We start from the raw sequence: 22,076 nt of genomic DNA on the forward strand, positions 1-22,076 counted from the left end.
TAAAGCGAGATATAAGAACTTCAAATTATTATTATTATAATACTGTATATATACAGATACAACTTGTAACCTGACACTAGTACTTTCATCAGAATATAAAGCAGTACTGACAACTGAATGATATTTCTATCAAACATAAAAAAATAGTGAATAATGACAAATGTCATTTAAATACAAATGTACTAAGGTCTTTTCAGAACTTATCTTCAGCTTTGTAGATCAACTATGTGGTCCCTTCTATTTGACTCATTATATAAAAAACTGTTTGTACATATAGACATGAATACTCTTACAACATTAATACAGAAGGCTAAAGTAGTTATAAATACAGGTTTCACCAGATGAACATAAAGAGAAGGCTAAAGTAGTTATAAATACAAGTTTTACCAGGGATGTTTTCGTTAAAACGGTTGAACTGGTCAGACCACATTTGTTTGTTTATTAAATAAGGTTGGACCTACAGTTGTAGTAATCTGATGCTGCTTTCAGGCAAGCCTTTCAAGGCCTGCATAAACATTAACAGGTCCCCCAGGATTTTAAAAACGGACAAACCGGTTGTTCCACATAAACGAACAGGCCCCNATACATATAACTAAACTGTACTTTATCTCCCAGCTGTACAGAACTGGAATACATACAACTAAACTGTACTTTATNTTTCATCAGAATATAAAGCAGTACTGACAACTGAATGATATTTCTATCAAACATAAAAAAATAGTGAATAATGACAAATGTCATTTAAATACAAATGTACTAAGGTCTTTTCAGAACTTATCTTCAGCTTTGTAGATCAACTATGTGGTCCCTTCTATTTGACTCATTATATAAAAAACTGTTTGTACATATAGACATGAATACTCTTACAACATTAATACAGAAGGCTAAAGTAGTTATAAATACAGGTTTCACCAGATGAACATAAAGAGAAGGCTAAAGTAGTTATAAATACAAGTTTTACCAGGGATGTTTTCGTTAAAACGGTTGAACTGGTCAGACCACATTTGTTTGTTTATTAAATAAGGTTGGACCTACAGTTGTAGTAATCTGATGCTGCTTTCAGGCAAGCCTTTCAAGGCCTGCATAAACATTAACAGGTCCCCCAGGATTTTAAAAACGGACAAACCGGTTGTTCCACATAAACGAACAGGCCCCAGATGAACATATACAGAAGGCTAATTAATAAAGTAGTTATAAATAAAGGTTTTACCAGATGAACATATACAGGTTTTACCAGATGAACGGTTATAAAGAAATACTTCTGTGGAAATTACAGTATAAAGCCTATTGTTTGAACCAATAATCTCTAGAGGAGAGGAGAGTCTATACACATCTTTAACTGGACTGTAATCAAATTACTTAGGTACATGTACTGATGTCTGAAGGAGACTTGTCCATAAAGATAGTTTTTTTAGCACTATAGGTACTACATAGATACATTATAGACAGGGTACAGGCAGGTCAGTGTTATGTGTAGGTTGTGACTTTCCTGTGAATCTACAGCCGAGGAAACCTGTCTTCCATATTTCAGTGATGGGCTGTAGGTGTAACTTCGAGTAAAACTTGCTTTCTGTCACTGATACCGGCGCCACTAAGTGGTGGACTCCAGACGAGATGGCCAGTCTCGATTTGAAGTAGCGTAGGGAGAGGCGTGGTGGTTGTGTGGTGGGGATAATTACACTGTTACAGTTATTATCCAGGTAAACGTCTGAGTTGTACTCTATGTCTCCCAGTAGCAAATGACCCTCAGGTTCAACAAATCTCAGCTCTATCACCGCAGACACTGTTCGTTGGTTCTGGATCGAACATCTATCAAGCGAAGTCTGTAAGACCCAAAATGCACCATTTTTGAAGTAGCATTCTGAGAAGTTTGCTGTTGCTAGGGATCCTGGTGGTTTTTGTATTGAGAGAAACTTGCTAGCCCCTACACCAAATGTAACATGAGTGACAATGGTATTTTTCCTTTCCCCAAAGTCATGAATGTCCACCAATCTGATCCATTCATCTGTCGCCATGGCGACGTTTGGTCCACCATCTTTGGATGCCAAGTTAGCATACACACCAACCTGGTCAAAGTATTTGTCTGTGTTATATTCACCGTCCAGAAGTCGGCGAGGATTCTGGAACTTGAGGCTGCCATCTGCATTGTCCCAAGTGAGCTGTGTGAAGGAAAACACCATGATGGATCCAAGCATTATCAAAAGGATACCTGGAAAGGTGATGATTCTCACCCATTTGTTGATACGCTGATTTTCCTTAGAGCCGATCTTCTCCTCCTTCCGTCTCCAGTACCAGTAACGAACTATTGCTATCACAAGCTTTATCAGTGCTCCAAACATACAGATACTGGCCTTTATGATCTGAACCACACTGATTGGTTGATCTCGGCATGCAACTATGACAACATTGATGACGATTTGAGGGACATCTTCCACCCAGATTACGAGCAAAGCAGCCGTGTCCAAAAGGAGTGTGGGAAGGTCATCACGTGTCAGATTAAAGGCCAAAGTGATGATTTCAAACAGAAACAAACATGAACCAATGATAGAGAAGGCTAGCAGTGCTGTAGTCAGGCCATTTTCAAAGTGGCCAAAAACCAAGCCTTCCTTTGCCTCAACAACGTCATGGTACAGTAGCCAGTCACTGATCATATCAATTGAGTCCACAATTAAAGATGTGGTGAAGGCTATCAAACGTAAAATGTAGGAACACTCCATTTTGTTTTTTTGACAGCTCTTATATTCCCAAGAATGATGTAATGTTGACACACGCCACACGAATACTGTGCTGTAACGTACACTATCCACAAGTCAATGTGCTCCAGTAGAATCGTATAGCCTTGTGGGTATCAAATGTTGATATCTTTACATGGCAGCTTCATCTGCAACAGAAAAAAACGGGTTGTTTTATAAAAAAATACACTATTATCTACAGGTGATGGCGATATGGCCTCCCTTATTGGAATTGTATTGAAAATCACAATTGTAACATTCTAAGGAAAACTCAATAATCAATACAATAATTGACCTATAAAGAGTGATACTAATGAATGATACAATAATTCACTATAAAGAGTGATACTAATGAATGATACAATAATTCACTATAAAGAGTGATACCAATGAATGATACAATAATTGACTATAAAGAGTGATACCAATGAATGATACAATAATTGACTATAAAGAGTGATACCAATGAATGATACAATAATTGACTATAAAGAGTGATACTAATGAATGATACAATAATTAACTATAAAGATAATACTAATGAATGATACAATAATTGACTATAAAGAGTGATACCAAAGAATGATACAATAATTAACTTTAAAGATAATACTAATGAATGATACAATATTTGACCTATAAAGAGTGATTCCAATAAATGATAAAATAATTGGTATCACTCTTTATAGTCAATTCTTTTATCATTTATTGGTATCACTCTTTATAATACAATAATTGACTATAAAAGGTGATACAAATGACTGATACCAATGAATGATACAATAATGGACTATAAAGAGTGATACCGATGAATGATACAATAATTAACTTTAAAGATAATACTAATGAATGATACAATATTTGACCTATAAAGAGTGATACCAACGACTGATACAATAATTGACTATAAAGACTGATACCAATGAATGATACCAATGAATGATACCATAATTAACTATAAAGAGTAATACCAATGAATGATACAATTATTAACTATAAAGAGTGATACCAATGAGTGATACAATAATTGACTATAAAAGGTGATACCAATGAATGATACAATTATTAACTATAAAGAGTGATACCAGTGAATGATACAATAATTGACCTATCAAGAGTCATACCAATGCATGATACAATAATTGACCTATCAAGAGTCATACCAATGCATGATACAATAATTGACCTATCAAGAGTCATACCAATGCATGATACAATAATTGACCTATAAAGAATGATACCAATGAATGATACCAATGAATGATACAATAATTGACTATAAAAGGTGATACCAATGAATGATACCATAATTAACTATAAAGAGTAATACCAATGAATGATACAATAATCAACTATAAAGAGTGATACCAGTGAATGATACAATAATTAACTATAAAGAGTAATACCAATGAATGATACAATAGTTAACTATAAAGAGTGATACTAATGAGTGTAATACCAATGAATGATACAATAATCAACTATAAAGAGTGATACTAATGAATAATACAATAATTGACTATAAAAGGTGATACCAATGAATGATACAATTATTAACTATAAAGAGTGATACTAATGAATAGGGGGATAATTGACTATAAAGAGTAATACCAATGAATGATACAATTATTAACTATAAAGAGTGATACTAATGAGTGATACAATAGTTGACTATAAAGAGTGATACTAATGAGTGTAATACCAATGAATGATACAATTATTAACTATAAAGAGTGATACTAATGAGTGTAATACCAATGAATGATACAATAATCAACTATAAAGAGTGATACTAATGAATGATACAATAATTCACTATAAAGAGTGATACCAAGGAAGGATACAATAATTGACTATAAAGACTGATACCAATGAATGATACCAATGAATGATACAATAGTTAACTATAAAGAGTGATACCAGTGAATGATACAATAATTAACTATAAAGAGTAATACCAATGAATGATACAATTATTAACTATAAAGAGTGATACCAATGAAGGATAAAATAATTGACCTATAAAGAGTGATTCCAATAAATGATAAAATAATTGACTATAAAGAGCGATACCAATAAATGATAAAAGAATTGACTATAAAGAGTGATTCCAATAAATGATAAAATAATTGGTATCACTCTTTATAGTTAATAATTGTATCATTCATTGGTATCGCTCTTTATAGTCAATTATTGTATTATAAAGAGTGATACCAATGAATGATACAATAATTGACTATAAAGAGTGATACTAATGAATAATACAATAATTGACTATAAAGAGTGATACCAATAAATGATAAAATAATTGACTATAAAGAGTGATACTAATGAGTGATACAATAATTGACTATAAAGAGTGATACCAATGAATGATACAATAATTGACTATCAAGAGTGATACTAATGAGTGATACAATAGTTGACTATAAAGAGTGATAACAATGAATGATACAATAATTGACTATAAAGAGTGATACCAATAAATGATACAATAATTAACTATAAAGAGTGATACCAATAAATGATACAATAATTGACTATTGAGTGATACTATAGTGATTGACCTGTTGACCTTCAGTAATGAATTCTGTGTCCTTTAACTCTGTAGAGAATAACACTGTGTTCAATGTTGTTACATAATGATTTAACTTTAAACACTATTAAATATACAGATACATGTAGAAGGCTCCACATGATAGGACTATTTCATAGCACTCCTCCTCTGATAAACTGTACATCTTCTGAAGTATCAAGATAGTCCTATCACAGATTAAGGGGTGCTTTAAAGTCTGTGTGTAAGAAAGGCATGTGTTTTAAAACCATCAGCAGTGTTTGGTGTGCTTCTCTGTGTAGCATCTGTATCTGTAGCCAGTGACTATAAATAGTAACGGAGTTCCCATTGATTTTTATTGAACACAGAAATTCCTAGAAGATGGTAATAGGATGTTGTTACTCATATTCTATTTATGTTTGTAAGTAAGAGTATTGTCACGACTAATTTAGGACCCGCACAACTAAATCAGGAGCTGTTTGAAAACACCATAGCTCGGCTATTGGTTACATAATTGGTTTAGATTGGTTTTGGGTTGGTTAGGTTTTATTTTGTTTATATGTCCTATCAACAGCTAAGGTCATTAAAGAACGCGACTCCATGTGTGTTGTGTATGTGTGCTTGTGTGTATTTGTGCAGAAAGCAGGGTATGTTGGTGTATTTGCCTCCTTGTGACAGTGTGACTTTATCACTGGGGTTTAAAACACAACGCAATACATCATTAATAGTACTATTTTATAGTGCTATCTCACTGAAATACTATGCTGAAGGCACCCAGCACAGCACTCTGCCCGGCACTTTATACTGCATGACAACAGGTGAACCAGTTATTAAAATATCAATAGAAATACATGTACCTTAATATGGCAAGGTATTGTTATTTTGTTGTTGTACAATGTAGGTAACCATACAATATATAGGAAACTCAGACAGTGAAGTCATAGTCGGAATAATACAATATTGTATTACAATAGCTGAGCTTTTAAATTCATATAAGTTTATACAGATGTACTCATAGGCTTGAGTTACATATTTATTTAAATATTGGTGATGGCTGATCATTAAAAAACTAATTTTAAGTCGATCAGCCCCTTTGGCCTACAGAATATGAATAATGGTTCAGCACATTGCTTACACTCTATATTAATGCCTTAGCCTTATAATAGTCAACAGCCTATGGACTGTGGTGATCCAACACTGAACAAAAAAAGGCTCCTTAAATAAAACAATTTATCCTAAAGTAGGGCTCCAACACGGATGCTGGGAGGGCTATAGGTGAGCTATAGCCAATCTCAGTGTTTCACACAAAGATAAGATCTACTTTTTTTTGATAAGATAAGGTCAACTAGAGAAGTGTATGTGGCATCATTACATAATGGTTTATTGATATATGACACTAATTTCGTTTCTAAATATCATACTCTTTAATAACGCCACATCCACGTTTTGTCATTACAATGTATTTTTTTCTGTATCTATAGGCTCTGGAATATCCCAACTATAAATTGCTCTATGTAGTTTGACATATGCTTGGGCAGGCATTTGGTGATATGACGAATTGACAATTGATCTAAAGGTGTACTTACCAGGGGGAATAACTCTTGAAAGTTCAATTCCATTACTATGTGTAAGTCTGGTACTGACTTAGACAATGTACCATTACAGGTCAGACAGTGTGATTCTGGTACTGACTTAGACAATGTACCATTACAGGTCAGACAGTGTGATTCTGGTACTGACTTAGACAATGTACCATTACAGGTCAGACAGTGTGATTCTGGTACTGACTTAGACAATGTACCATTACAGGTCAGACAGTGTGATTCTGGTACTGACTTAGACAATGTACCATTACAGGTCAGACAGTGTGATTCTGGTACTGACTTAGACAATGTACCATTACAGGTCAGACAGTGTGATTCTGGTACTGACTTAGACAATGTACCATTACAGGTCAGACAGTGTGATTCTGGTACTGACTTAGACAATGTACCATTACAGGTCAGACAGTGTGATTCTGGTACTGACTTAGACAATGTACCATTACAGGTCAGACAGTGTGATTCTGGTACTGACTTAGACAATGTACCATTACAGGTCAGACAGTGTGATTCTGGTACTGACTTAGACAATGTACCATTACAGGTCAGACAGTGTGATTCTGGTACTGACTTAGACAATGTACCATTACAGGTCAGACAGTGTGATTCTGGTACTGACTTAGACAATGTACCATTACAGGTCAGACAGTGTGATTCTGGTACTGACTTAGACAATGTACCATTACAGGTCAGACAGTGTGATTCTGGTACTGACTTAGACAATGTACCATTACAGGTCAGACAGTGTGATTCTGGTACTGACTTAGACAATGTACCATTACAGGTCAGACAGTGTGATTCTGGTACTGACTTAGACAATGTACCATTACAGGTCAGACAGTGTGATTCTGGTACTGACTTAGACAATGTACCATTACAGGTCAGACAGTGTGATTCTGGTACTGACTTAGACAATGTACCATTACAGGTCAGACAGTGTGATTCTGGTACTGACTTAGACAATGTACCATTACAGGTCAGACAGTGTGATTCTGGTACTGACTTAGACAATGTACCATTACAGGTCAGACAGTGTGATTCTGGTACTGACTTAGACAATGTACCATTACAGGTCAGACAGTGTGATTCTGGTACTGACTTAGACAATGTACCATTACAGGTCAGACAGTGTGATTCTGGTACTGACTTAGACAATGTACCATTACAGGTCAGACAGTGTGATTCTGGTACTGACTTAGACAATGTACCATTACAGGTCAGACAGTGTGATTCTGGTACTGACTTAGACAATGTACCATTACAGGTCAGACAGTGTGATTCTGGTACTGACTTAGACAATGTACCATTACAGGTCAGACAGTGTGATTCTGGTACTGACTTAGACAATGTACCATTACAGGTCAGACAGTGTGATTCTGGTACTGACTTAGACAATGTACCATTACAGGTCAGACAGTGTGATTCTGGTACTGACTTAGACAATGTACCATTACAGGTCAGACAGTGTGATTCTGGTACTGACTTAGACAATGTACCATTACAGGTCAGACAGTGTGATTCTGGTACTGACTTAGACAATGTACCATTACAGGTCAGACAGTGTGATTCTGGTACTGACTTAGACAATGTACCATTACAGGTCAGACAGTGTGATTCTGGTACTGACTTAGACAATGTACCATTACAGGTCAGACAGTGTGATTCTGGTACTGACTTAGACAATGTACCATTACAGGTCAGACAGTGTGATTCTGGTACTGACTTAGACAATGTACCATTACAGGTCAGACAGTGTGATTCTGGTACTGACTTAGACAATGTACCATTACAGGTCAGACAGTGTGATTAAAGCCAATAAGATCCAAAACACAATAGATACAGATATCCAGTGTCATTTTGTCCATCAAAGTTTGATTGTTTCATGAAGATATTCTGTTGTATTTGACAAATTCCTCATTGTTAAATGGTATTAACTCATTTACCCCTGAAAACGCATTTGAACTCTTCCAATTCTAAGGTTGGAATAGTTCATTATGAAATTTCAGGGGTGAATGAGTTGAAGACACTTGCTTTCTATTTGAGTTGTAGGATATCTACTTGATATTGAGGTTGCTAAGATCGTATGTATAGTTGTTAAGGATTGTTTGTAATTTCAAAGGTTTATTTAGCATGAGAGCAGCTAGATGACTTTAATGATATATAAGTAGATCTGTACGATAGGACCAGGACTTCCGCCTGTGTGGCCATAGTCTAAGTGTACCTACTTATGTCATGTGTTGTGTTTCAAACCCCAGTGATTTGGTATACTGGAAAATATAATATTGTGTAACAATGGCCAACATTGGATTTGTGCCCCAAACACAGGAAGAAGTTAATATCATATTTAAGTACTTTCGTTGTGAAATATAAATCTGTTCTCAGTTTGTTTTTAGCTCAGCTGTCCGAAGGGCAAGTGAGCTTATGCCATGGTGCGCCATCCGTCGTTTGTCCCTCTGGCATCAACTTTTTAATTTAAATAACTTCTTCTCAGTAACCAAACCACCTAGGATGATGATATTTGGCCAGTAGCATGCTGGGATGAAGGTCCACCAAGTTTGTTCAAATGAATGATCTTGACGTACATTCAAGGTCACAGGGGTCAAATATGTTTAAAACCTTCAAAACAACTTCTTCTGAATAACCAAGAGGCCTAGGGTGATGATATTTAGTCAGTGACATTCTGTGATGAAAGGCTACCAAGTTTGTCCAAATGAATGACCTTGACTTATATTCAAGGTCACAGGGGTGAAACCTTTAAACCAACTTCTTCTAAATAACCAAGAGGCCTAGAGTTATGATATTTGGCCAGTAACATGCTGGTATAAAGGGCCACCAAGTTTGTTTGAATATATGACCTTAACCTATATTCAAGTTTATAGGGGTCGAATATGTTTAATACCTTTTTAACAAATTCTGAATAACCAAGATGCTTAGGGTGTTGATATTTGGCCATTAGTATGCTGGCATGAATGGCTATCAAGTATGTTCAAATGAATAATCTTGTATTATATTCAAGGCCATAGGGGTCAAATATGTTATCCTCTTTATAACCAAAAGGACCAGGGTCATGATATTTGGCCAGTAACATGCTGGGATGAAGGGTTACCAAGTTTGTTGAAATAAATGACCTTCACCCATTTCAAGCTTACAGGGGTCAAATATGTTGAAATCTTCAAACAACTTCTGAATAATCCAAAGGTCCAGGGTAATGATGTTTGGCCAGAATCATGCTGGTATGAAAGGCTATAAAGTCTCTTCAATGTAATGTCCTTGTTTGACTTTCAAGGTCACATGTGTCACATGTTTAAATCTTTTAATATATTCTTTTGAAGCAAGTACTGGTATTATGCCTGTAGCTGTATTTTTTAAGATTACAAGTGTAAGATTAATACCAGGTGAGCGATTTGGCCTCTTGTTATTTCATTCTTTTGATGTACATATAACAATATATAGCATAATATAAGTAAAGATTTGGTGAGAAATTCAGGTCCATAGGCCTCTATATCTCCAAATAAAACACATCTATCATTATGTGGAATGATATCTATGATGGTCATAGAGGAGATCCAGAGAGTGATAATTAAGGACGATAGCTTATACATTATACTCAACACTTAACTCACACAAATGGATATACAATGTAGATCATTTTCGGTCATCACAAGTTGGATAATTTGTTTCTCCTATCAACTCTTTCACCCCTGAAATTTTATAATGGACTATTCCATTAACCTTTGAATGGAATGAGTTCAAATGTATCTTCAGGGGTGAATGAGTTAACATGAAAGTAAATTAAGATATTGCGATGCCACATTGCTTGGGGTTATTTCACATTGTAGTAATTTCAGAAGTATGCTGAGAGTGATGAAAGCTAAGCAGTTACTGGAGAAACATTGATCAGTATTTTGTACTGCAGCCTAGCTGCTAGCTAAAATGTACGTGCATAACTGACATCAAATCCTTTCTTCAGAAACCAAAAATAGAACCAAAAGATTTCATTAAAAGTATTGGACTGATCTTTGATCTGTCTCCGCCCTAAAAAATGTTTGTACAAAAAAATCCAGGTCCTTTACGTTTTCGAGTTATGGGACTTCCGGAAGCCCTTCAGCAGACTGTCCATGTTTTCTCTTCAATTATTTATAGCGTGTTGGTACTGTGGTCCATAGCTGCCATTTATCATTGTTTCTACTCATCAATTTCACAAGGAACTCTACGATACAGTCTCTGATTCCGAGGTTTTATATAGGACGCTGTGATTACAGTTTTGGAGAAGAGAATCAATGTATCATTGTTCAATACAGAGGACTATAGGATATTAATCATGTGAATTCTATTTGGAATTTCACAGATATTTTAAATGAGACCAGAATTTTCATTTTAACCTGTCTATGGTGAGTTATAATGTAATATTCAGGACAATTAAGTTTAATCTTAATCAAATGAAGTAAAAAAGATCAATTACAAAGCCTTGAACTAATTAGAAAATACCTCTCCTGAAGCCTTGGCTGACATTCCAGCTTACCAATTGAATTAGAAAATGAAGATGTCCGAGTTCTATGTTACTATCGGTCTGTTGACAAGGTTAATGGGATATGCTCCCCTACAGACTATTGTATGTGACAGATTCCTATTGTTTGTGATGCCTTGTTGTGAATTAGCCTTGATGTCCATTGCTCCTGCAGGCTATCAGCTCACATTAGTTTGTAGTAAACATCAGTGTACTAAGCTGAGATCACCTGATAAGTCTGTGATGGACATTATATATAAGTCATACACATACAGCAAGATCCTTCTGTAGTTAATCCCCAATGACATCTCATTCTGTAGCTTATTTAAGGACAAATAGTTAACACTAGTGACCAGAATATCACTCCATATCACCCAAACATGCTCCTACCTCAGCCCTCCCTCCCTCCACACCATTCAGCCGTCAATCCCCAATGACATCTCATTCTGTAGCTTATTTAAGGACAAATAGTTAACACTATAACCAGAATATCACTCTCCATCACCCAAACATGCTCCTACCTCAGCCCTCCTTCCCTTCACACTATTCAGCCGTCAGCTGGTTATCATGGCCTCCATCAACACCCTATCATGATAACCAAGTAGCAGCTTACCATGTGATATTTATCCCCCCCCCCATGTTTTAGTTACAAACACAGATTTAATGTTTCTACAGCTATACACATCTGCCATACCCAGCATCATTGTGCACATTATGGATCTCAATATGTGTGTCAAAATTGGAATCCATGTTGACTGGAGGGCTGGCATTCCATCAGTACATGCATCAGTCTGGTAGTATAAAAACCTGTACTGGTCTGTAGCCACAGGCGTAAATCAGTGTAAGGTTGATATTTAATAATATACAAGTGTTGATTTACTGTGTTGCTACTGCTATAATCTATTAATCAGGAAACAAACACAGCCCTATAGCCACAACAACCCCTCACTAGAACAATGGCCTTGTATACTGACTGGGTCTTATAGTACAGTGTATCTGAAAGTCATCTCCTGGTCAGTGTAAAGGTGTACAACTCACCAACTAACTTCCTGATCCTCTCCCTCACTCCAGTTCTGTCCATGGAGGGGTGCCGTAGTCCAAACCTCAAGACTGATCCAGGACTTGCAGGGTTAAGCCTGTTTCCCCAGTGATAGCATCTCCTTTGGAACAGCAGTACTAATATTGTGTGCTGCCGTTAGAGTGGTGAATGATGTCATGTGATCAATATTGTAAGGTCATGCTAAGGACTAACGGTCCTACTGCCGTGTTACTGCAGCCCCAGGGGGTAGACAGCTGGCCTCGCCCCAGGGGTCACTTATCTACGCACTCAGGTGTCAGTGTACTGATGATTAAGACAACTTGTATGTTAAAGAGGAAACTTGTGTATGGAAAAGAAAAAATAAGTACTTTGCTATTAGTTTTGTATGTAGAATTAGTAGAATATTGTCAATATCTGTCAATGGTTTATTATAAGTTAAAAAATGTTGATCTTTGACTCACAAACTTTTTCCTGTACAGTAACTCTGCAGAGGAGGAGTGAAGCTTTGCCTGTCAGAATGTTTGTTTCTGTCTCATTATCCCCAGTTAATTTAAATAAAGAATCTCAAGGATCAACCTGGTGGGCTGTCAAAGTTAATACTAGTTATAGTCGTGAAGATTTACCTAACATCCTGTCAAAGTTAATACTAGTTAAAAGCCTTGAAGATTTACCTAACATCCAGTCAAAGTTAATGCTAGTTAAGAGTCTTGAGGATTTACCTAACATCCAGTCTAAGTTAATGCTAGTTAAGAGTCTTGAAGTTTATCTAACATCCAGTCAAAGTTAATGCTAGTTAAGAGTCTTGAAGATTTACCTAACATCCAGTCAAAGTTCATGCTTGTTAAGAGTCTTGAGGATTTACCTATCATCTAATCAAAGTTAATGCTAGTTAAGAGTCTTGAGGATTTACCTAACATCCAGTCAAAGTTAATACTAGTTAAAAGTCTTGAGGATTTATCTAACATCCAGTCAAAGTTACTGCTAGTTAAGAGTCTTGAGGATTACTTAACATCCAGTCAAAGTTAATGCTAGTTAAGAGTCTTGAAGATTTACTTAACATCAAGTCAAATTTAATGCTAGTTAAGAGTCTTGAGGATTACCTAACATCCAGTCAAAGTTAATACTAGTTAAGAGTCTTGAAGATTAACTTAACATCCTGTCAAAGTTAATACAAGTTAAAAGCCTTGAAGATTTACCTAACATCCAGTCAAAGTTAATGCTAGATAAGAGTCTTAGGGAATTACCTGGTGGCCAGTCAAAGTTAATACAAGTTAATAGTCTTGAAGATTTACCTAACATCCAGTCAAAGTTAATGCTAGTTAAGAGTCTTGAAGATTTGCCTAACATCCAGTCAAAGTTCATGCTTGTTAAGAGTCTTGAAGATTTACCTAACATCCAGTCAAAGTTAATGCTAGTTAAGAGTCTTAGGGAATTACCTGGTGGCCAGTCAAAGTTAATACAAGTTAATAGTCTTGAAGATTTACCTAACATCAAGTCAAACTAAATGCTAGTTAAGAGTCTTGAGGATTTACCTAACATCTAGTCAAAGTTCATGCTAGTTCAGAATCTTGAGGATTTACCTGACATCCAGTCAAATTTTATTCTAGAAAAGAATCTTGAGGATTTACCTGACATCCAGTCAAAGTTGATGCTAGTTAAGAGTCTTGAGGATTTACCTGACATCCAGTCAAAATTCATGCTAGTTAAGAGTTTTGGAAGCTTTACCTAGCATCCAGTCAAAGTTAATTCTAGCAAAGAGTCTTGAGGACTTACATGACATCCAGTCAAAATTCATGCTAGTTAAGAGTCTTGGAAGATTAACCTAACATCCAGTCAAAGTTAATTCCAATAAAGAGTCTTGAAGATTTACCTAACATCCAGTCAAAGTTAATTCTAGTTAAGAGTCTAGAAGATTTACCTGACATCCAGTCAAAGTTGATGCTAGTTAAGAATCTTGAGGATTTACCTGAAATCCAGTCAAAGTTGATGATAGTTTAAGAGTCTTTGGGATTTACCTGGTGGCCAGTCAAAGTTAATACAAGTTAAAGAGTCTTGAGGATTTACCTAACATCCAGTTAAAGTTAATACTAGTTAAGAGTCTTGAGGATTTACCTGTCATCCAGTCAAAGTTGATGCTAGTTAAGAGTCTTGAGGATTTACCTGACATCCAGTCAAAATTCATGCTAGTAAAGAGTCTTGGAAGCTTTACCTAACATCCAGTCAAAGTTAATTCTAGTAAAGAGTCTTGAGGATTTACCTGACATCCAGTCAAAATTCATGCTGGTAAAGAGTCTTGGAAGATTTACCTAACATCCAGTCAAAGTTAATTCTAGTAAAGAGTCTTGAGGATTTACCTGACATCCAGTCAAAATTCATGCTAATAAGGAGTCCTGGAAGATTTACCTAACATCCAGTCAAAGTTAATTCTAGTTAAGAGTCTAGAGGATTTACCTGACATCCAGTCAAAGTTGATGCTAGTTAAGAATCTTGAGGATTTACCTGACATCCAGTCAAAGTTGATGCTAGTTTAAGAGTCTTTGGGATTTACCTGGTGGCCAGTCAAAGTTAATACTAGTTAAAGAGTCTTGAGGATTTACCTAACATCCAGTCAAAGTTAATACTAGTTAAGAGTCTTGAGGATTTACCTGACATCCAGTCAAAGTTGATGCTAGTTAAGAGTCTTGAGGATTTACCTGACATCCAGTCAAAATTCATGCTGGTAAAGAGTCTTGGAAGATTTACCTAACATCCAGTCAAAGTTAATTCTAGTAAAAGAGTCTTGAGGATTTACCTGACATCCAGTCAAAATTCATGCTAGTTAAGAGTCTTGGAAGATTTACCGAACATCCAGTCATATTAAATGCTAGTTAAGAGTCTTGGAGATTTACCTAACATCCAGTCATATCAAATGCTAGTTAATAGTCCTGAGGATGAATGTATGTTATTTTATCTTTTTAAGATTAATGATATATTTAATTTATGATAAACGTATGGTGTGTTTATTTCAACTTTGTTTTAATTTAATTTTAATACCTAATACCTTTTGAAATTTATACTAATTACATGTAACATAGAACTGTCCAAATTCATATATAAACGAAGGGACATATATGGGTAGCAGGCTGATACTGAATACTGGTTTTTCTCTTTACCTTTGTGTATTTTTATGTCTGATTTGTTATGTGTTATATATGTGCTCTCAACTACTTTCCCCTGTGTGTTACTCAACAGTTTCAATCTCTTCACATTTACATCTGTTAGTAGAATATATAGAACTTTAATAGAGTGCTCAGCTGAGGTACAATTAAAGTCTAAACATGATGTGTCGATAATAAAGTAAGAAAAGCATCAGTGAACTGTCAGGGCCTGTGTATGAAAAAAAGACTAGATGTGATGAACTATCTTAAATCACATTACACCAACTTTAATATCATTTGTCTTCAAGATACACACTTTACAAGTAAATAAGAAAAAGTTATAGAAACACAGTGGGGGTCTAAATGTTTGTTTAATTTTTTTCAATCAAATGCCCATGGAGTTTGTATTAGGATGAACAATAACTTTGAGTTTGAAATTCATGATAAGAAAAGATGACGGTGTAGGAAATATGCTAGCTGTCGATATAACAATTGAAAAAAGTAGAATTACGCTTGTAAATATCTATGGTCCAAATAATGATAAACCAGATTGCTATGAAAATATAAGAAACACAATTAAAGATTTTACTAATGCAGAATGTATCATATGTGGTGACTATAATCTTGGTCCTAAGTCTACAATAGACACACATAACTACAGAAACATAATAATCCAAGAGCTAGAGATAAAGTTGCAGATCTTATGGAAGAATTTACCCCTGTCGATTGCTTTAGAATAAACCATCCAGATTATAAACGCTTTACATGGAGAAAACGAAATCCTTTAAAACAAGCTAGACTTGACTTTTTCCTTATACAATTGTATCTGATAACCTCATGAATTGAGTAGAACAAACACGCATACAGACAGGATACAGAACAGACCACTTATTGCAATTGATGACCTTAGAATTAAAATACATGATTTTGAAAAAGGCAGTGGATTATGGAAATTTAACAATAGTTTATTGTATGCTAATCAATATGTGGCCAAGGTAAAGCTATTATTAATGACATTAAACAGCAATAGGCATCACCAACACACAATGAAAACCTGTATAATATTTCCGATATAAATCTAGACTTGAAAATAATTGATCAACTCTTTTTAGAAACCTTGCTTATAGAGGTATGGGGACTTTCTGTATACTATACATCATATACAAAAAATACAAATAGATTAGAAAGTAAGCTAAAAGCGGAGATTGATCAAATTGAAAATAGTAATACATTACTAGTAGACACACTTGTTTTAGAACTTGAAAATAAAACAAATGAACTAGAAAATATGAGAAAAGAAAACTTAAAAGGACACATGATCAGATCAAAAGCAAAATGGATAGAGGAGGGAGAACGGATAAGTAATTTTTTCTGCAGTCTAGAATAAAAAACTATATAAATAAAACTATTTACAGAATTGAGAAAAATAATGGTGAACTTATCACAAAACAGAATGAAATAATGGAAGGGATAGAACTGTTTTACAAAGATCTTTATTTAAAGCACTCTGAAAACACTGAAGATATTGAAATTTTAAAGGATTATGATTTCAATATACTTAATGATAGTCAAATGGTAAATATTTAAGGTGATTTGAAAGAAAAAGAATTATTATTTGCACTGAAAACACAAAAAACAATAAATCACCAGGATCATACGATTCACCAGGATCATACAATTCACCAGGATCATACGGCTATACTGCAGATTGTGTTTGTTTGTTGGCAAGATCTAAAACATTTTATTATTAGATCTTTAAATGAAGAATACAAAAATGGGTAGTTATCTATTACACAAAAACAAGGTGTCATAATATGTCTTCCAAAAGGAATATTTAAAGAATTGGAGACCTATTACTCTTCTGAACATAACTTACAAATTAGCATCTGCATGTATTGCAAATAGATTGAAATCAGTTTTAGACTATATAATTTCTAAAACACAAACAGGTGGGAGATACATTGGGGAAAATACAAGGTTAATATATGACATAATGAACTAACCAGAGCAACATAATATTCCTGGACAACTTATTTTTATTATTTACGGACGGACCACGGACGCAGGGGGATTTGAATAGCCCCCACCATCAGATGATGGTGGGCTATTCAAATCACCCTGTGTCCGTGGTCCGCCATCCGTCCTTAAACAATTCTTGTTATTGGTATTTCTCAGGAAGTTCCAGAGGGATCTTTCTCAAATTTTATATGTAGGTTCCCCTTGGTCCTAAGCTGTGCAGTACAACTTTTGAGACTGATCTGATGAACAACATGGCCGACAGGCAGCCATCTTGGATTTTGATAGTGAAAGTTTGTTATTGCTATTTTTCGGAAAGAAGAAGTACCAGAGGGATCTTTCTCAAATTTTATATGTAGGTTCCCCTTGTTCCCTTGTGTAGCAGTGCCTGAAATGGGCGGTCGCCTGCTCGCCAATGGCGGTTAAAGTCTTGCTCGAGCGACCAAAAGTTGTCAAAAGTGAGGTAGTCACTGGCCCAACAAAAATAGTTTGGGCGACTGTCGAAAAATTAATGAATAAAAGAAATAATAGTGCCTTCCACATTAACTCGGGGGCAGTTCATTTTTCAGTTGTCATTACTTCGAGTTGAATTGAACTGTCCGTGATTTAGAAAATGTGATGATTTTTTTTTCAGATTTTCTATTTAAATACTGCCAGAGTGTCTTCTTTGAGGTGCGAGTTTTGTGTATTGTGGATCATGTCAGGTTTTAACTAGGGTTGAAGAATTAAAAATATAATGTTTTATTCTGTTTTACATATTACAAACATTGTCATGTTAAATGTAATTTAAATGTGCTGAAGCATTGTGTTAAATGCTGTCGAAATATTTCTTCACCAAAATTATTTGGGCCACCAATATGTCATTAGGGCCAGTGCTTAAAAAATTTTACTCGCTCAAAAAAAATAATTTGGGCCAGCCAATGCAGGTTCCCCACTATCCTTTATTGTTCATGTTTACTTTTGAAACTGATCAGTTAAACAAAATGGCCTACTGACAGCCATCTTCGATTTTTGACATTGAAGGTTTGTTAGTACTATTTCTCAGGAATAACTTCCTCTTGATCCCTCGTTGTGCATGTTATATTTTGAGACTTATCATAAAAACAAAATGACTAAAGGAAGAACTAAATAGATCTTTCTCATATTGCAATGATCAATTCTATTTCTTTCACATTAAGTACTGTACTAGTAAATATGTGACAAACTCACTTTGAAGGTTGGCTTTCATACACATCAGTTTTAAGTTTAGATCAAAAGTTACCTCAAGGTGCATTTACTGTTAACATGACTCGATCAAACAGATTAGAGGAAAGAAAAGAAAAGATCAAACTGACAAAGAACTAATGAAGATGGTACAATGGTGGGCGCCAAGATCCCTCTTGTTGATTTTGAAAAAGCTTTCGACTCTGTGTCATGGGACTTTCTTACAAAAGTATAAAAATAATTTCAATTTTGGAAATAGTACATGTATAACCCTATCCCCTTTAAGGGCATAAACACAAATAACAAAGAACACAGGCTTTCACAGTTCGCTGATGACACATCTTTATTTTAAATGGCACAAAATCTTCATTCATAGAGGCTATAAACATGTTAGATAAATATGCAAAAATATCAGTGTTAAAAGTAAATACTGAAAAAACAAGTGTTATATGAATAGGTAGCAAACAATTTAGTGCTGATGTATACCATCACAGGTGGAAACTAAAATGGGGAACAACCAAATTTTTCCTTACTTGGGATTGATTTCTCTGTCAATTTAGTGCTGATGTATACCATCACAGGTGGAAACTAAAATGGGGAACAACCAAATTTTTCCTTACTTGGGATTGATTTCTCTGTCAATTTAGTGCTGATGTATACCATCACAGGTGGAAACTAAAATGGGGAACAACCAAATTTTTCCTTACTTGGGATTGATTTCTCTGTCAATTTAGTGCTGATGTATACCATCACAGGTGGAAACTAAAATGGGGAACAACCAAATTTTTCCTTACTTGGGATTGATTTCTCTGTCAATTTAGTGCTGATGTATACCATCACAGGTGGAAACTAAAATGGGGAACAACCAAATTTTTCCTTACTTGGGATTGATTTCTCTGTCAATTTAGTGCTGATGTATACCATCACAGGTGGAAACTAAAATGGGGAACAACCAAATTTTTCCTTACTTGGGATTGATTTCTCTGTCAATTTAGAAGACATGGTTACTCTAAATTTCAACAAAGTTATTAGTATTACAGATGGCAAGTTACATCAATGGTCAAGAAGTATGTTAACACCTATAGGGAGAATAACTGTTCTTAAATCTCTTATCATTGCAAAAATGAATCATCTGTTTATATCTCCCCCTTACTTCCAGTTCTTATTGTGTAGGCCAACATGACAATGAAATATTATCACTAACACAATCTATCAAAATGGTATACTGCTTTATTAATGGGGGAAATCAACAGAAGGCTGAGATAAATCTAAAACAGGGCCCAACTTGTCAGTCACATGTGTCCTAGCTGTTCTCTTATTACATTAAATACAGTAATTTTGAATATCAGATATGTATCTTGGCATGCATGGTTTTCAAATTTCACTAATTATTCTTTTTATTTATTGCAGATGAATTGTTAGCAAAGAAGGCAAAGGAGAGATATGACTCAGCAAAGGTAAATATTCATACCTGGTATAAGGAAAGGGAGGCTACTTTAGGTGTAAGGAAAGGGAGGCTACTTTAGGTTTAAGGAAAGGGAGGCTACTTTAGGTATAAGGAAAGGGAGGATACTTTAGGTATAAGGAAAGGGAGGATACTTTAGGTATAAGGAAAGGGAGGATACTTTAGGTATAAGGAAAGGGAGGCTACTTTAGGTATAAGGAAAGGGAGGCTACTTTAGGTATAAGGAAAGGGAGGCTACTTTAGGTATAAGGAAAGGGAGGATACTTTAGGTATAAGGAAAGGGAGGATACTTTAGGTATAAGGAAAGGGAGGATACTTTAGGTATAAGGAAAGGGAGGCTACTTTAGGTATAAGGAAAGGGAGGCTACTTTAGGTGTAAGGAAAGGGAGGCTACTTTAGGTATAAGGAAAGGGAGGATACTTTAGGTATAAGGAAAGGGAGGATACTTTAGGTATAAGGAAAGGGAGGCTACTTTAGGTATAAGGAAAGGGAGGCTACTTTAGGTGTAAGGAAAGGGAGGCTACTTTAGGTATAAGGAAAGGGAGGCTACTTTAGGTATAAGGAAAGGGAGGATACTTTAGGTGTAAGGAAAGGGAGGCTACTTTAGGTATAAGGAAAGGGAGGCTACTTTAGGTATAAGGAAAGGGAGGCTACTTTAGGTGTAAGGAAAGGGAGGCTACTTTAGGTATAAGGAAAGGGAGGCTACTTTAGGTATAAGGAAAGGGAGGCTACTTTAGGTGTAAGGAAAGGGAGGCTACTTTAGGTGTAAGGAAAGGGAGGCTACTTTAGGTATAAGGAAAGGGAGGCTACTTTAGGTTTAAGGAAAGGGAGGATACTTTAGGTGTAAGGAAAGGGAGGCTTTTTTGAAGTAATTTATTTAACACAGATAACACCTATCCAGTCTCAGACTGTGACACCTATCCAGTCTCAGACTGTGACACCTATCCAGTCTCCGACTGTGACACCTATCCAGTCTCCGACTGTTACACCTATCCAGCCTCAGACTGTAACACCTATCCAGTCTCAGACTGTGACACCTATCCAGTCTCAGACTGTTACACCTATCCAGCCTCAGACTGTTACACCTATCCAGCCTCAGACTGTAACACCTATCCAGTCTCAGACTGTAACACCTATCCAGTCTCAGACTGTGCACAGACACCTATCCAGTCTCAGACTGTAACACCTATCCAGTCTCAGACAGGTGTTATTTGTGGTCCTGTGACCTTTTTACAGATACAAGAGTCAATAACATGTAGTAATGGTTTCCTCTCCTTCTGATTATTTCTGTGTAATAGCTATAGTGTTCAGTTTATCAGTACAGGTCTTGTGACTTTATAATGACTTCCAAAAAATCTTCTATTCAATATATGTCTGAAATACTCTTAAGTAAAAAACAAGATTCCAAAAATGCATAAAAAGATTATCTTTCATAAATTTTTCTGTGTAATAAATTCTAAATTAGACACACCATACATGTGTTATGTATGCTTTTTCTGTCCACAGGGCTCTGGACCTGAGCGACTTGTATCGGGCTCGGATGACTTCACACTGTATCTATGGAAACCCGAGGAGGATAAGAAACCAATTGCACGTATGACTGGTCACCAGCAACTCATCAATGATGTCCAGTTCTCACCGGACACTCGCCTTATTGCCAGCGCATCCTTCGACAAATCTGTAAAATTATGGGATGGCCGGACTGGAAAGTAGGTCAATGTTGCTGCTCCCTTTTCTTTTCTGTCAGACAGTCTAAAGGGGAAGAACTCTCAGTTCCAAACCTATTTCAATAGCCGAAATTTATTTTCACTTTTCTGATTGA

The 22,076-nt window shown here is 35.6% G+C and overlaps 2 protein-coding genes across 2 annotated transcripts in view; one reads left to right on the forward strand and one right to left on the reverse strand.

Moving 5' to 3' along the window:
- Positions 1-22,076, forward strand: part of LOC110446048 (notchless protein homolog 1-like) — a 104,654-nt gene that overhangs the window by 40,586 nt on the left and 41,992 nt on the right. The window contains exons 10-11 of the mRNA XM_021491005.1: positions 20,200-20,246; positions 21,761-21,963. Of these exons, the coding sequence (XP_021346680.1) occupies positions 20,200-20,246; positions 21,761-21,963 (250 nt within the window). The remainder of the gene's footprint in view (positions 1-20,199; positions 20,247-21,760; positions 21,964-22,076) is intronic.
- On the reverse strand, positions 669-12,707 carry LOC110446049. Its single transcript, XM_021491006.1, has 2 exons — positions 12,433-12,707; positions 669-2,881 (listed from the first exon to the last, which is right to left on the reverse strand). Exon 2 carries the CDS (start codon positions 2,715-2,717, stop codon positions 1,440-1,442), a length of 1,278 nt encoding a protein of 425 aa, XP_021346681.1. The 5' UTR covers positions 2,718-2,881; positions 12,433-12,707; the 3' UTR covers positions 669-1,439.

This window comes from Mizuhopecten yessoensis, unplaced genomic scaffold (assembly GCF_002113885.1).
Source record: "Mizuhopecten yessoensis strain PY_sf001 unplaced genomic scaffold, ASM211388v2 scaffold2461, whole genome shotgun sequence".
Lineage (NCBI taxonomy): Eukaryota > Metazoa > Mollusca > Bivalvia > Pectinida > Pectinidae > Mizuhopecten > Mizuhopecten yessoensis.

Coding starts and splice junctions, on each gene's coding strand:
- LOC110446049 (XM_021491006.1), bottom strand. CDS start 2,717: ATGGAGTGTTCCTACATTTTACGTTTGATAGCCTTCACCACATCTTTA.